Raw genomic sequence first — 16,241 nt, 5'->3', positions numbered from 1 at the left:
ACTTTGGCCGGTCTGATTTTAACCGGCCACGCTGATATTCAGCGCTGGCCACATAAAGTGAGACCGCCAAAGTTATTCCACCTTTGGCCATCAAACTTGGCTGCTCTCACTTTAAAAATCGGCAGATAGCCAGTCATATTGCCCGATATAACCAGCTATCTTTAACCTGCTAAGCGGTGATTTTCAGTGCCGGATAGCCGCTTTAGTGGCCATTTTCATTTGAATATCAGGCGGATGACTTTCAAATGACGAAAGAGCTCACAGGATAGGTGTCCTGTTCAGCAGTAACAGAAGTCAGGAGAAAATATCACCAATACCATTACTGTGAGGGAAACTGATTCAGCACTGAAAAAAAAGCCTTTTTGTATGGCATGCCGCAAATTGGTGCCAATTTGTTTGGCATGGAAATAGCCAAGCGCTGATAGGTGCATGTGATAGCGCCATTATGGGCATGGAAGAGTAGCCAATTTGGTGTCTTCTTATAAAAATCACTTTCCAGCACAAGTATAGCAGGTGCAGTCAGCATGGCTCAAAGGGCAAGTACAAGAAAGTCTAACTAGCTCTGCTGAACTGCACTTCCTGGTCCGGGAGGGGATACCAAACTTTAATGTCCTGTACAGTGCTGCAGCCTCAAAGGCAAGTGCTGATACCAAACTGTCAATCTTGTGTCACATCACCCAGGGCCTCAATGCCATACACCACCAAAAGCAGCATGGACCCAGCAGCAATATGACCCTGACAGCCTTGGAGAGAGGAGTGCTGGCTATAGTTTGTCCTGCAACTGTGGCAGATGTTGGTGGCTGAGACATTGCCCGCAGGTGCAGAGTTTATTACATTTGGTATATCACTATCGTAAGATCTCAGCGGTGTATATCCAATAATGACAAGTAATCAGGGAAGGAACACCATTTAAAAATAGGACTGAAACAAGCATACAAGAGCACACATCACACACACACAAAAAAAGAAATCCCCTCTGTTAAAATTCCCACTAACCCTCTCCTCCAACCCAGGTTGCATATCCACACCAGGGATATTCTTCAGCCAGTACACACCAGTAAGGGGCACAGGCACCGTTTGTGCAGTCTCCAAAACATCTCTTTACAATCCCTTTATGGTTGTCAGTAAAACAAAATTGGTGTGTGTGTGTGTGTGGGGGGGGGGGGGGGGGGGGGGGGGGGGGGGGGGTTGAGTTTGGTTTCCATTAGTGCACCAGCTAGGTTTGATCCTGGGACTGCCAGATCGTGACATAGCCATCTTCCAGGTAGAGCTATGCTAGGTCATATGATACTGACTGAAAAACAAGTCCTGCTTATCCCACCACCTACTGCTTGCTCAGCATGCGGCTCAGCACCTATTTTCTCAGAACAAAGCCCTGGTCCATACCCTCAAGTCACCCTTCCACTGGGCCCCATCCTTCATCCCTATTTTCTTCCCTATTTGGTAACAGATATTCACACCAGAACAGCTGCTTCAGGGTGCCCTCCAAGTATGCCACTTCCCAACCCCCACAATACCTCACATTGTACCACTGTGATAGTCATCACTGTGTAACTAATAGTCCTACCACAAACCATTTCATTACAGTTAGGCATTGCTGCACCTTGGGTTCCTATATCGTTTACAAAGACATGTACAACAATTGCTCAGCAAATTAACAATTTCTCTGCCAATAACCTTGTAATGCCATGCCAAAAGCCTCACTGTCATACTTCCCAGTAATACAGGTGCCTCCAGCAATCTATGTAATAGAGATGCTGTGTCCAGGAAACAGGATCCTACTCTGCATTATAGTCACCTCTGACCTCCAATGGCAAAAGGATGCGTGACATGTGTTAGGAAAACTGGGGTCATGCCACATCTGACTTTGGGGAATCCAGTGCTGTATATGTGTGTAATGCTGCTTAAATGGAATACTGTGGAGGGACCTTTTGTGAAACTTTACCTGGCAACACACACTAATTACTGCAGTTCAAAATATGTTTTCCCTTGAGTTTCCCCACTTACTTCATGTTTCCTTTGGAGGGCAGACTGCTTAGGCATGGTCCTTGTTTGGTCTCCATACAGCACTGTTTGTCACAGGTCTGTGCCTGCTAATGTGTCCTTTGCTCCTTTTATGCAGATGTTGCAGCTGCACAGGGTGGTGGCCACCCCAAAGGTGGAGGATGTTGCCGCTGGCCTTCACAGCAGGCTCCCCAGCACCATGGGCCAGAATATCAGGATCCAGTACCATGCCGCCTCTGGAGGAAGATGAAGACATTAGGGGCACAGGTGTCAAGACAGAGGAGGAGGAGAAGGAGGGGAAGCTAGCTGAACCAACGATGCCGGAAGATCTTGACAACGAGGCCCCCGCAGGTCAGGAGGAAGATCTTGGCAACCCTGAGCAGGAACAAGGAGAGGGGGAAGATAATGTTATAGTCGTTGGCTAACAGATTCAAGATAAACAGGTCTTGCTCAGGGAAGAGGTTGCTGGTGTGCATCAGGAGTTAACAGGCATCAGGCAGCTGAAGGCTGGTGTGCTAGAGGAGCTAGCAGCTATGAGGGAGGACAGGAGAACCAACACCTCGGACTGTTTACTGCAGCTCATGTCATCTGTTGTGTCCAATATGGAAACTCAAAATGATACCCTGGCCTCCACCCTCCCCCAGCTGTTGCAAGACTGCCAGTTAGTGGCTAGCTCTGTCGTCCCAGCATCCCACTCATGCCCCTCACTCATCCCTGGGCAATGAAGGTCACCAACTGCAGGGCCCAGTCCACCACCCCAGCACCTACGCATCCTCCAACCCTGCTTCACGGCAGAGGCAGTGGCCAGAGCACCCATTGTTGAAGCTGGGTCGGGGAAGGAGGAAGCGATGATAGGGTCACTTGGACCTTACCTCTATCACCAGGACCTGTGGGGCATGTTGCTGCTGGGACTGCTGCTTTCTGGACTTGAATTCTGGGTTTTGCCATGCACATCCCTCACTTTTTGTTTCATGTAATCCTCCACATCATGATTGGATGTTAGCAATTAAGGCACTGGTGGATGCGATGCCAGATATCATTTTTGGGATTGGGCCTGACCTGAGATGCTGCAGTCTCATACAGGATATTGTAGTCCATGGGGGAGGGGGAAACCTGGGTCACTGCACAATGGTTGGAGGGGGAGCCAGGGGTCCCATATTTCTGGGTTATCACTATACTGCACCATGGTTGGAAGGAGGGGTAAAGCAAGATGTGGGAGGAAGGGAATGATGGAGGGAGACATTAACACTTATGTACACTTATATAATAAAAATTCTCACCATATTCACAAATGATGTGTCTGAATTATGTTATTTCGGACTTTCTGGCCTCTCTGATGAGCCTTGTGAGGTGGCATATCCTTCTGGTGTACCTCTGGTCTCTTATCCTCACTGTCACTCTCTTCCCCGGTCTGTTCCTCTGGTTCTGGCATACAACTTGTAATCGCCAGATTGTGCAGCATGCAGTGAAGATTTCACAGACCTATGCTGGCTTGTACAATAGCTCACCCCCAGAGCGATCTAGGCACCAGAATCTGGTCTTCAGAAGGTCAAATGTCCTCTTGATTACTGCCCAGGTAGCACTGTGAGCTCTGCTGTATTGGATCTCTTCTGGCCTCCAAGGGTTCACAATATATAGGGGTCACCAGCCAGCTCCTGTAGCTACAGCATTGAGAAGAGGAAAGAAGATGTTAGAGAAGGTACACACATCTTTTGTTATGTGTTGTTAGTTCCTACAAGTGTGTTCTGTGTCATCCTCCAGACCACTGGGCCATACCGGTCATGCAACTGTGGAGTAAAGAGAGAGATGTAGTTAATGATTAGAAGGGTGTATGGGTTGTAGGATGCTCCTCACTTAGTAGCCATCCTCTTCTGATTACACCACTCTGAAAGGCATTGTGGATGCCAAAGCATGAAAGGACATAAGCATTGTGGCGCAATCTGGGAAAACTGGCACATACTTCTGTTATCTCCAGTGCTACATTACAGAAAACCTGCATGTTAAGGGAGTGGTAGAACCTTCAATTTCTGTATTCTGCTTCACTGGCTACAGGTGGCCTGAAGGCCACATGTGTATAATCTATGGCACCCAGCACAGAGGGGAATTATGCGAACTCATAAAACGCTGTCATGGTTTCTTGCTGTTCTGCCTCATGCATGGGGAACTGGATATAAAGGGTGCCCCTTTACAAAAAGGCCTTAAGAAAGTGGGTGATGATGTGTGAGGCAGCTGGCTGGCTGATTCCTGCTGCAGCTCTTAGAGGTGTTTGGAATGTGCAGTTGCCAGAAAGGGCAGGGCTATGGTTACTCTCACATGGAGTGGCAGGGCATGCCCCCTCCAAGCAGTAAGCTCCAGATCCTCTTGCAGCTGTTCACACAGGTGCACTATGGTCTCTTTATTAAAGTGGTACCTAGCTACACATTTTTTATCAGTCAGATCCAGGAACCTGGTCCTGGGCCAGTACACCCTCTGTACCTTGTGTTGCCCCCACCCCTTACGTGCCATCAACCAGCCCATGAAGAGCTCAGCCATCACTCTCCACTGCAGTCACAAACACACACACATACACACACACACACACAATGGGACAGCAATACAGACAGGGACACACCAAAGATAGACACAAATGGCTGCAACACCACACACACACACACACACACACACACACTAAGACTGAGACACTCACACACAAACATACCAATTTGCATGCAGGTATGGTATATGGGGGGGGGGGGAAATCAAGGGAAAGGGATATATAGGTGAAAAGGGAGTAAGAAGGAGCAGCACGGACAGAACTGAATTGAAATGGGTATGGGGTAGGGTCAGCGCGCACACCAAGATCGCAAAATATCACCAGAAGCACGCTCTGAGTCCTCAAGAGGACATTGACTGCACTTGAGCACTAATTATAGCACCTGCAGAAACGAGCACTGATGTTAGGTGTTCCCATGTCAGTTGTGACCCACTACAAGGTACCACTAGTGGGATTTGAACCCACCATCTCTGATTGATAAGTGAACTGTTCTAATCACTAGACTACTTCATTTACTACATAGTGTACTGTCTCAGTCAATTGCACAGATGTGTTAGGAAGGCATTTTGTTCATGTCACAGGATTGCCATTTCCATATATGCAATACCCTAGAAATAAAATACTGTGGAATGTGGAGGTGGAGACAGGAGGAGTGATGCAACACAGTAATGTCATGCCCCATTGCGAAGAACAAGGTAGCATCATGAGACATCTGTCACATGCCTACCACTCAACCTCCCTCTCCCTTCTCACCACCCTGTCTCCATACAGACAGAAGACTTTAGTATGGCAAGCCTTACTACAGATGGTTCTCTCAGAGGCCTCTCACAGAACAGCTCCCACAAGACATCTATGTATGCTCAGTATATATTTGTCCCTCAACTGCCACACTCAGGAGACACATTAAACAGTTTAGGTTTCCCAACAAACACATCATGGGATGGGTCTGTGCTACAAAGAAAAATCTTTCTGCCCCTCATGGGCTCACTCTCTCAGCAGCAAATTTGGGTGAGATGTGTAGGCTCACTAGCCGCTATTGCAGGACTTGAAGCCCCGTCAGTATTTTCATTAGACTACAGTATCAGACTAGCCTCCAGCCTTTTCACTGAAGAGACACCTTCCAGCACAGTTGAGAATATCAGTACAGCTGTAACCAGGAAACTCCTCCAAATCGACAGACATCCAGCTATTCAGATCAGCCTAGACAAATGTTTCTGTTTTATTGTTGTGACCAAGTGAAAAGCATGGCTTGCACAAGAGGAAATATGTCAGAACCCAACCTTAAGCTACAACAATAAGAAACCCACAAGAAAGGTATCCAGCTCAACACTAGGACATGAACTCATTGGTGTTATTTATAGAATCCTACCTACCATGTTTATCCATGCCTACCCTAGCTGAGATAATAATTAACCATTTCACTGACCTCATGTGCAACTTTCTTGAATCAATCACCTTACTTTCTAACTCTTCCTACTTTCTTACCTATCTATATGTTGCTTTACCCTTCACTATCAATTATAATGTTGTTATGTATTATGTTGACATTGCAAATAGTATACCATGTCATAGTTTGTGTTGTTTTTGAGTATATTTACTGCTGTAATTGTCTATTGCTCATGTTTGATTTATTCTTACTGTACACCGCCTTGAGTGAATTCTTTCAAAAAGGCGGTAAATAAATCCTAATAAATAAATAAATACCTAGTGCTGGGATCCACGTTCTCCTGTTAGGCGCACCGATTTACACCAGATTTCACCAGGTGTAAATTATCATGACTAAGTTAGGTGCGGTTCCAGCAAATTCTATAATAATGCGTGCATCTTTTGGCTAGGTCCACAACCTGCCCATTTCTCTGTCATGGGCGTGACTCTTTTTTTTTATCAGCGCATAGAATTTACATGTACCTCATTATAGAATACACCTAAATAGATGTGCGTGTAAATAATTAGTGCAAATTAGTGCCAGTAATTTATTAGTCCAAATTACTGACACTGATTGACTCGTTAACCAATTAAGTTGCACACGCAACTTGAAGTGCCATATATAGAATCCGGGGAGAAATGTGCACGTTCAAGGGGCATGGGTGGGTCAGGAGGTTGCCCAGCACTCACGCACACAGGTTATAGGATACTAGCAATTACACTTTTGCACAGACATTTACACCAGCCATTGAGCTTGCATAAGGGCTCACACCTAAAATTAGGTACATAACTGCAGTCTTATGTGTCAGGTCTCTCGGGGAAATGTGAGCCCTTGGGCCGCTGTCACGGAGGTGGCAGCAGCAGGCAAAACCACCCAACAGGAGACAGGCAACCCTAAGACGGGCTGAAGTAGACAGGACTGGAGCGGCTGGGCTGGAGCTGAAGAGGCAAGCAACAAGGAATCCAGGAACAACGTCCTACAGCAGGGTTCAGGCTTGAGAAGCAGGATACAAGAGCTACATACAAGCTAAGCTCAAGGGAATGTGAATGACAGATACGCTTGCCAGAGGAAGGGTTAGACTGGAGCTACAGTAGCTAACAGATAGAAAGGAGAGAAAAGGCTGCAGCATCAGCCGCTAACCAACCTCAGACAGGGAGCACAGCCACTGCACAGGGATAACAGAAAGGATAGAAGCCCACAGAGAATAATACACACAGAAAGGCTGACAGCCTACAGGTCAGAGAGATACACCCAGAAAGGCTAGAAGCCCACAGAAAGGCTGGAAACCCCCAGGCCGCAGTAATACAGCCAGAAGGCCTGGAAGCCCACAGTTAAAAGTGATATACCCAGATAGACTGGAGGCCCTCAGAGCAATGGGCACAGAAGGGCTGAAAGCCCACAGAACAATAGACACAGATAGGCTGAAAGCCCACAGAGCAATAATACCCTGAGCAGGAAAGCAAGAAGCCCACAGGTAAGTAATAGACTAGGCAGAAAGCCTACGAGCAATAATACCCTGAGCCAGAAGGCAAGGCCCACAGGTGATAGTAACTAGCAAAGCAGAAGGGCTGGAAGCCCACAAGACAAGGAAAGCTAACTGTGCAAACAGCACACTAACCTTGGGACCTAAGGCACTGCGTAGGCATTGGCAATGCAAAGGCACTGAAGACCAGAACACCAGTTCCTGAAGAAGGCCCTGACAGATGAGGTCACCCCTTCAGGCCACAGGCAAGGAGCATACAGAAGCCCAGAGAGACCTAACCCACACAGGTGTAGTCTACTGAGGTAATTAGTGTCAGGCTGGAAGCAGCCAGCCTACCCAGCCTGAGACAGAGCTACCTCAGGAGCAGCCCACTGAAGCACAGAGAGGTTACCACACAGGTGCAGTATACTGAGGCAATCAGCACCATGCTGGAAGTGGCCAGCACCCAGAGACAGAAACAGAGCCAACTCAGAAGTAGACAGAAACCAGCACAGACACTGATTCCCAGAAATAGGGTAAGTCTGAGGGTGGTCACGACCACAGACGTGACATTATGCTAGTATTCCATAGCGGCAATTGCATGCACAATTGCTGACCTAAAATTCACGCTTAACATATCATCTTGCCACCTAAGTTTAGGCGAGCTAAATGCATAGTTAGTAAATAAGCCACATTAAGAATAATGGAGCTTGCATTATTTAATGTGCATGAAATTATATTAACACATTAACACAGCGTAGCAAATAGTAACATAGCAACAGATGGCAGATAAAGACCAGCATGGTCCCTCTTGTCTATCCCACAAGGTGATTAGAGTTGTACCTGCTGCTCTGCGCAGACCATGCAGGTTACCTCCTCTTGCCTTTGTTTAGGATTGTACCTGCTTCTCCATGCAGGATACAACCCTCTATGTCATTTATTTTCTTTTGATTCCATCCTTTTGCTAAATAGGAAGCCTCTGTATTTATCCTGGTCTACAATTACCCTCATGCCTCCTCATTCTATATAGTATGCCAAAAGTTGGCATCTAAATTTTGGCACTCAAAAAGAAGCCAAAACAGTGATGAAATAGCAGTTAGGCACCAAAGTGCACTTAGCGCTATTCTATAACTTGGCACCTAAGTGTTCTAGCATGTAACTGCAAAGGGGACGGCCACATGGGAGGGATATGGGCGGGTCATGGGTGTTCCGACTATTTAAGCACACGCTTGATTAAATGCAGTAACTTTTGCATTTACACCTGCCATAGAGTAAGCGTAAGTGGTGATGGCTAAATGTAGGTGCCTAATTGATGAGAACACAAAAAGGAGACCAGAAGAGGAAAATCCCCACACAGAATCATTGCAGATAACCTCCTTTTTTACCTGAATTATATTGCTCCATTTGTCTGCTAGAGTATCTTCATTAACATCGTCATCTATTTCCTCAAACGTAATAGGCGCCTTCAGAAGAAATTGTAACCGTTCTGTAAAATTCAAGACATTATCCTATAGCTGGAAAGCCTAGTTGTGGATAACGTCCTTTTTTATCTGGATTGTATCGCACCATTTGTCTACTAGATTACCTTCATTAATGTCGTCATCTATTTCCTCAGATGTAATAGGAGTCTGCAGAAGGTGTTGTAACAGTTCTTCCATAAAACTCAAGCCGTTATCCCATGGTCCCGTGTCGGGTCTCAATATATGTAGTGCCTTTCCAATTAATTTTCATTGACGTGTGGAAGAACATTGTCCATCCCTACTTTTTTCTTCTTGGTGCCTGATTGGTGAATTACACTAGCATTCTATAACGCATTAGGTGCACAAATTTGCTCTTAGGATACTAGCTTAATGCCTAGAATTTGGTTACTGTTATGGTTTTGCCTTTCATGTTATCATTTAGCACCCAAGAGCTTCTTTAAAAAGTGATAAACCCCTTGCAATATGTGCTCTGAGAACTTGCAAAATGTTCTACCCGCTTACTGGGTGTAATTGGCATGCAGCTTAAACCAGAGTAAAGAACATCACCACTATGAGAAGAATCAGAACTCTTGAACCATAATCTTCTTTAATGCAATAATCAAACAAGGAAAAATAACTTACAGTTCAGATATGCTGGACAACAGTTTTGCCTTGCAAACTGGGAGTCTGTTCTCCACCAGCTCTCTCCCCATTCAAGAGAGAAGCTGGGAGTAATTCAACAACATTCTGAGTAGTGATGCTGTTTATACTTTTACACTGGTAAAATCTTGATAACATCACAGTAGTTTGAAAGAGGTCATGTAGCAAAATACAGCATAGGTAGTTTCAGTTCACAAAGAAGATATGCTGCAGATTAACACTTACAGACCCGATGCAGAAAGGGTGGGGTGGGGGTGGGGGGGCAACTAGCCCAGTATGCACAGATAACAAGGCAAGCCAAGAGTCCCAGAGATACAGGGAGCTGGACATGTGCTCTGAAAGAGCCTATTATAGGGAAATACATGATTACAGGGATTTGTAGTTCAAGGGCACTACCCAATTTCCTGCCTCCATGCAAATGGGAGGCAGAACACAAAGTGTTTCTCTGTAGTGTGATTGCCATGTTAAATCCCTTGAATGTGTGGAAATCAAGATACAATAAATAGGTGCTACCTTTTTATTTTACGAATTGCAATCTCGTGCAAGTCAGTCCAACCTCCATTGCCTCAGGTTCAAACTGAAATTATAAGCCCTCCAGGGAAAGGAACATATATACTGTTCCTGAATGTAACTCACCTTGAGCTACTACTGGAAAAAGACATGAGCTGAATCTAAAAACCCTCCCCCCCCAATATGTTTCATGAGCAGTTTTTTGGAGGGGACACTCCATTTTTAACATGAAATAATTAGTGTTCTCTGCATATTGATGGAGGTGAGAAAGAGAGTATTAACTATCCCAAGCTAATCAATAAGGTTTAGATTCAGTAAATGGCACCCAAATTTGGGCATCGGAAAAATCAGCACAGAACGCTATTCTATAAAAAGCATTCCAAGTTGAGTGCTCTTTATAGAATAGCACTTAGAGCCCATTCCCGCACCCAAATTTGGGCACCCGTATTTATGCCAGCTGAAACCTGGTATAAACGCTGGCACCCAAATGTTGACATTTGGTTGTGGGAATGGCACTATTCAATAACTCTGCATGCAATTTTTGGATTGCCCCTACCTCACCCATAGCCACAACCTCTGTTGGGATTATTGAATAGTGCCCAGGAAGATGCATGTGCAAATATTTAATAATGCCAATTAACTGCAATAATTGATTGGTAACATCAATTTATTGCAATTCATTGACTCATAAGTCAATTAATTTGCGTGTGAATCTTCAATTGGTGCCCAAATTTGGGCCCCATTTCAAGAAAAAGCTTTACCTACTATTATTTGTACTTATTTATTTAAAACATTTATTGCTAGGTCTATCCTACCAATCTAGTATTACTATACATTCTGCAGAGCAAAGTATTTCCTTTTTCATCACTTCTGCACAGTAATACCAGGATTGCATAAAAATACGGTTCTGTTAGTCAACAATTACTTTTCTCTGTATCTTCACTGGCATTTCTGCTGTTTTTTTTAGAAGTTATGTTTATATTCAATTTCTATTATAAAATCTATGTAGATGTGATGATGATTTTGTATCCAATTAATGAAAGAAAATGAAAAAATAGACTGAAATAAAAGTTTCACTGCAAAGCAGACATCTGGCACAGACCAGCAATAGACGGTGGAATAAAATCTGGGATAGGGCCAGGAATAAGCCATTCTGACTGAATGTAATTGTGAATGCCTCACATTTCTCTTAGATATGCGTTATGCAACATTGCTTTAGTTGTGTCGCAGTCTAATTAGTTATCCGATAGGACCTAGTTGTATCAGTGAGTAGGAGAGACATGGTAGAAATAACACCACAGAAAAAAAAGAAACACAGTTTCAACACTGGAAACAGCTCAGGCACGAAATGGCATCCTTTAAATTGCAATCCCTTCAGACAAATATGAAACTGAAATGATATTGCTTTATAAAGAAGAAAATAAAGAGTACAGACTTGCGAAAGATGAATAAATGAATGTGGGGAGTGTGGAAGGAAACAGAAATGACTGGGGTATTAAATAGGATGGGGGAAGAAAATTATATTGATATAGCATGAAGACATGCAATTCTATGATTTTAAAGATTGTATATTGGGAGTTTTAGGGATGAAGTTGTGCTAGAATGTTGATGGGTTAATTTGTGAAAGCAAAATATCTTACCTATTCTTTTATTATATAATCAGGACAGCTCTATTGAATTATGGTTTTTTTTTTTTGGGGGGGGGGGGATAATTTTATAGCAGGGTGCCTAGGTTAATAGGGCAGGAAGACCCCTATTTCAGCCTATGTATCTATAAAATACTAGCACAAATCCTGCAGAAATCATGCCCAGAATTGGAAGTCATGGACATTACCCCCTCTGGAGAGCAGGTATAAATGCCCGTGCATAGAACACATGTGTAAATTGCGACTCTGCCTGGACTGAACTGAATATTTGGCCCCCTAGTGCCCCAAATGCATTATTCAGTACAGTCCTACGGGGCTCCACCCAAATTCAGCCCCTGACCATGCCTGCTATACAATTACGCATGGGCAATAGCTCTGTTTTGCACATAAATCAGCATTTTATGCATGTAAATGATTTATAAAATTTCCCTGTTAATGTGTTGTACATCACATTGAGTGCAACAAAGACACAACTGGTAAATCAAATGCATTTTTTAATGAAATTATGAATGCTCCCTGCACAAAACTGTATGCTCTGTAATCTTTCTATGGTTTTCAATCCTTTCTGACACCTGTATGTCTGCTTCACTCATTCCTATCACAGTGGTTCTTTTTCCGTGCCATTGCTGTACACTCTAGTCTGTATTTTTCCTCATCATCTGCCTCAAGTGCATAGGGGAATATATTACCTTACTTAGCAATACATTTCATGGTTCGAGGGCCTACTGTAAGTAACCTTTTATCTATTACAAATCCTCTGTTCACAACCTTGCCCTTCTAGATTACAGCACACATAAAATGTACATATTTAGGGAGGAAGATGTGCTCCAGGTTCACCAGGTAACAGATAGTGTGTAGCAGCCCTTATTGGCTCAGCCAAGAAAGACTTTAAGATCAGGACCTACCATTCAGGTTTACCAGGTAACAGATAGTGCTGTAGTAGCCTTTATTGTCTCAGCCAAGAAAGATACAGTTTAAGATAAGGACCTACCATTCAGTTCCTGCTCGATTGATTTCTTCCCACCAGCACTCCATTGGTTCACCCAGGCTCTGGGGTGTTGGCATGCATCCATAGTTCCACTGTCGGTCAGAGCCTTCCTTCTTACTGAAGACGCTGCTCACTGATCTTATTACCTCCCCGTGGGGGCACTGGAAGCTGAAACCCTGCCTGTACTGATTGTAATACCCATCATGGTATGAGTAGTCACGGTGGGGATAGTAATAGTCATACTGTCCCCATGCCACAGTCAACAATGGTCCAAGCATGCAGAAAAGCCGTAGCAACATGTTGCTTGTGTTTTCCTGCCACCAAATATCTAAGTGCTGTCTTTGGTCAGGCCCTTTTATACTCTCACTAACATTTGGTCTCCAGATGTTCAGTTTCCTGATCCAAGCAGTCTGTCATTGCTTAGCAGATCCTCTCTCTGCTCTAAGAGTTGGCTGCACTTTTGCTAGCCAGTGTTCTTAAGGTGGAATGTTTTTGGAAGTCTAAGAGCATTGGTGAGGACAGGCTGTGAAAGATTTATGTGCTTTCAAAATAATATTTTTTTTTTTTGGGGGGGGGAGGGTTGGGAATTCTAATCTAATCTAATCTGTACATTAATATTCCACCCAATCCCTATACAGGCCCAAGGCGGATTACAATAAAATAACCGGTAAGTTTAACTGGGAAATACAAAGTTAACTGTAGAAATAATTCATCATTCATAAAATAAAACAAAAGCTGAGTGTCCTTTTTACTAAGCTGCATGCCCGTACTGCAGCGTAAAATGGCTTACCACGGGACACGCTCAGGGGCATCCTGCAGTAAGTTTGAACTTGGCATTTACTAACTGCAAGCAATAATTATTTTACGTCTTTTGTTGGAGGGGGTGTGTCTGGGGGTTGGAGAGTAGGCATTCCTGTGCTAATCAGCACATCAGCATTACTGTGTGGTAACAGCAGTTAGTGTGGGTTTAAAAAAGGTTTTGGACAAGTTCCTGGAGGAAAAGTCCATAGTCTGTTATTGAGATGAAAATGGGGGAAACCACTGCTTGCCCTGGGATTGGTAGCATGGAATGTTCCTACTAACTGGGTTTCTGCCAGGTACTTGTGACCTGGATTGGCCACTGTTGGAAGAAGGATACTGGGCTAGATGGACCATTGGTCTGACCCAGTATGGCTATTCTTATGTTCTTACCATGTGAGCCCCTTGTCAGTAAATGCTCACACGGTAATTCTTTTTAATGGTCACGCCCTAAAGGCAACATTAGTGCATGGCCATTACAAGGAAAAATAGTCATTTTCTGGCCTTAGTATGTGGGAAAAACCCACTATGTAAGGGCACGGTAAGGCCATTTTTTCCGCAGCTTAGTAAAAGAACCTCTAAGTTAATAATAAAATTTACTAAATAAAAAAGTCTTCAACTGGTATACAATGACTGAGACTGAAGTGATATATTCTCCCACATCTTAATATACATGGCAGGGTAAAACTGAACTTGGCAGTGTGGCCTGTTGACTAGAGAAGACTTGTGACATATGTTGAATGTATTATCAATAATTTATTGTACTGAATCTTCATCATTATCTGGAAAGCTCGAGGCAGGCAATGTTGGCTGAGAAGATGTGACACTTGGAGGGGAATTTTTGAAAGGGACGTCCAAGTTGCGATTTGGACGTCCTTGCAAAACGGCGAAATCCAGGGGCAGAGAAACCCGTATTTTCAAAACAAGATGGACGTCCATCTTTCATTTCAAAAATACCGTCAGGGACGTCCAAATCCTTAAATTTCACTGTCCCTAGATTAGGATGTCCCTAGACATGGATGTTTCTGACTTTCGGTGATTTTCGAAACCAAAGACATCCAAGTCAAAAATGGCCAAATGCAAGCCATTTGGTCATGGGAGGAGCCAGCATTTATACTGCACTGGTCCCCCTGACATGCCAGGACACCAACTGGGCACCCTATGGGGCACTGCAGTGGACTTCATAAATTGCTCCCAGGAACATAGCACCCCCAAACCCACTACTCACAACTGTACTCTACTACCATAGCCCTTACAGGTGAAGGGGGGCACCTATATATGGGTACAGTGGGTTTGTGGTGGGTTTTGGAGAGCTCACTGTTTCCTCCACAAATGTAACAGGTAGGGGGGGGTATGGGCCTGGGTCCACCTGTCTGAAGTGCACTGCAGTACCCACTAAAACTGCTCCAGGGACCTGCATGCGCTGTCATGGACCTGAGTATGACATCTTGCTGGCACGAAATATTTTTAAAGATGTTTTTTTGAGGGTGGGAGGGGGTTAGTGACAACTGGGGGAGTAACGGGAGGTCATCCCTGATTCCCTTCGGTGGTCATCTGGTCATTTTGGGCACCTATTCGTGAAAACGTCCAAGTGTTCGTCAGGGACGTCCTTGCTTTTTTCGATTATGGGTCAAAGACATCCAAGTGTTAGGCACGCCCAAGTCCTGCCTTCACCATGCCTCCGACACGCCCCCTTGAAATTTGGACGTCCCTGCGACGGACTGCAGTTGGAGACGTCCTAAATCAAGCTTCAATTATATTGATTTGGACATCCCTGGGAGAAAGACACCCATCTCCCGATTTATGTCGAAAGATGGACGTCCTCTTTCGAAAATGAGCCCATTGGAGTCTCATGCACTATGACCATAAGCAAGTCCCATATATCCCTTCATAAAATAAATTTGTCTCCAACAATGATGCAATGGCGTTCCTAGGGGGGCTGACACCCGGGGCGGATCGCCGATGCGCCCCACCCCCCGGGGGCAGCGCCCCCCCCCTGTGCAGCGCAAACCCCCCCGGCGAAAGGACACCCCCACCCCGGCGAAAGAACCCCCTGGGGGCATGCCGCTGGGGGGGTGGTGTGTGCCGGTCAGCTTCGTTCGTTTCCATGCTCCCTCCGCCACGGAACAGGTTACCTCCTGCTCTGGGGCAGAGGGAGCATGGAAACGAACAAAGCTGACCAGCGCGCGGCACCCCCCCCAGTGGCGTGCACCCGGGGTGGACCGCCCCCACCGCCCCCCCCCCCCCCTTGGTATGCCACTGCAATGATGGGTATGTGTATATCACTGTATCAAAGTTACGATTACCCTGGAAGACAGTTTTAATAAACATTTTCTTACAGAAATATGTGTCGTCTGGGAAAAATTGATATGTATTGTCAAACAGCCTGGTTATTAAAAACCACAGGGTGAGAGTGAAATCTATCTGAACTGATGGTATAGAATGTGTTAAATGCTGTCAACAAACTTTATGTCATTGCAATTTGCAAAACATTTTGCGACACTTTCTTATTGTTTCTGTAGTGGTGAACAGTATTTTTTTTTACAGATCAATTAGCATAGTCACTGATCCATAGAAAACTTAATAAGATTCCTGATTTCAGTTTCTTACAGCACTTTGGGGTTAAGGACAAGGTTATGGTCATTTTGTTACAATACTGTGAGTGATAGCCCTTGTGGGAGCACAGATTCCACCTGTTCTGTGATAGCTGAGCAGTTCTGTTGGTCTTAATTATGAGATGACATTTGCGAGTCA

The 16,241-nt window shown here is 44.7% G+C and overlaps 1 protein-coding gene across 1 annotated transcript in view; it reads right to left on the bottom strand.

Moving 5' to 3' along the window:
- DPT (dermatopontin) overlaps positions 1-13,034 on the bottom strand; it is a 70,850-nt gene extending 57,816 nt beyond the window's left edge. Inside the window, exon 1 of the mRNA XM_030203852.1 lies at positions 12,693-13,034. Coding sequence (XP_030059712.1) covers positions 12,693-12,988 — 296 coding nt within the window. The 5' untranslated portion in view covers positions 12,989-13,034. The remainder of the gene's footprint in view (positions 1-12,692) is intronic.
- Positions 13,035-16,241: the final 3,207 nt, after the last annotated feature.

Source organism: Microcaecilia unicolor, chromosome 5 (assembly GCF_901765095.1).
Source record: "Microcaecilia unicolor chromosome 5, aMicUni1.1, whole genome shotgun sequence".
Classification (NCBI taxonomy): Eukaryota; Metazoa; Chordata; class Amphibia; order Gymnophiona; family Siphonopidae; genus Microcaecilia; species Microcaecilia unicolor.
Note: the sequence above shows the minus strand (reverse complement) of the source record. Positions and strands in the feature narration are given on the sequence as shown.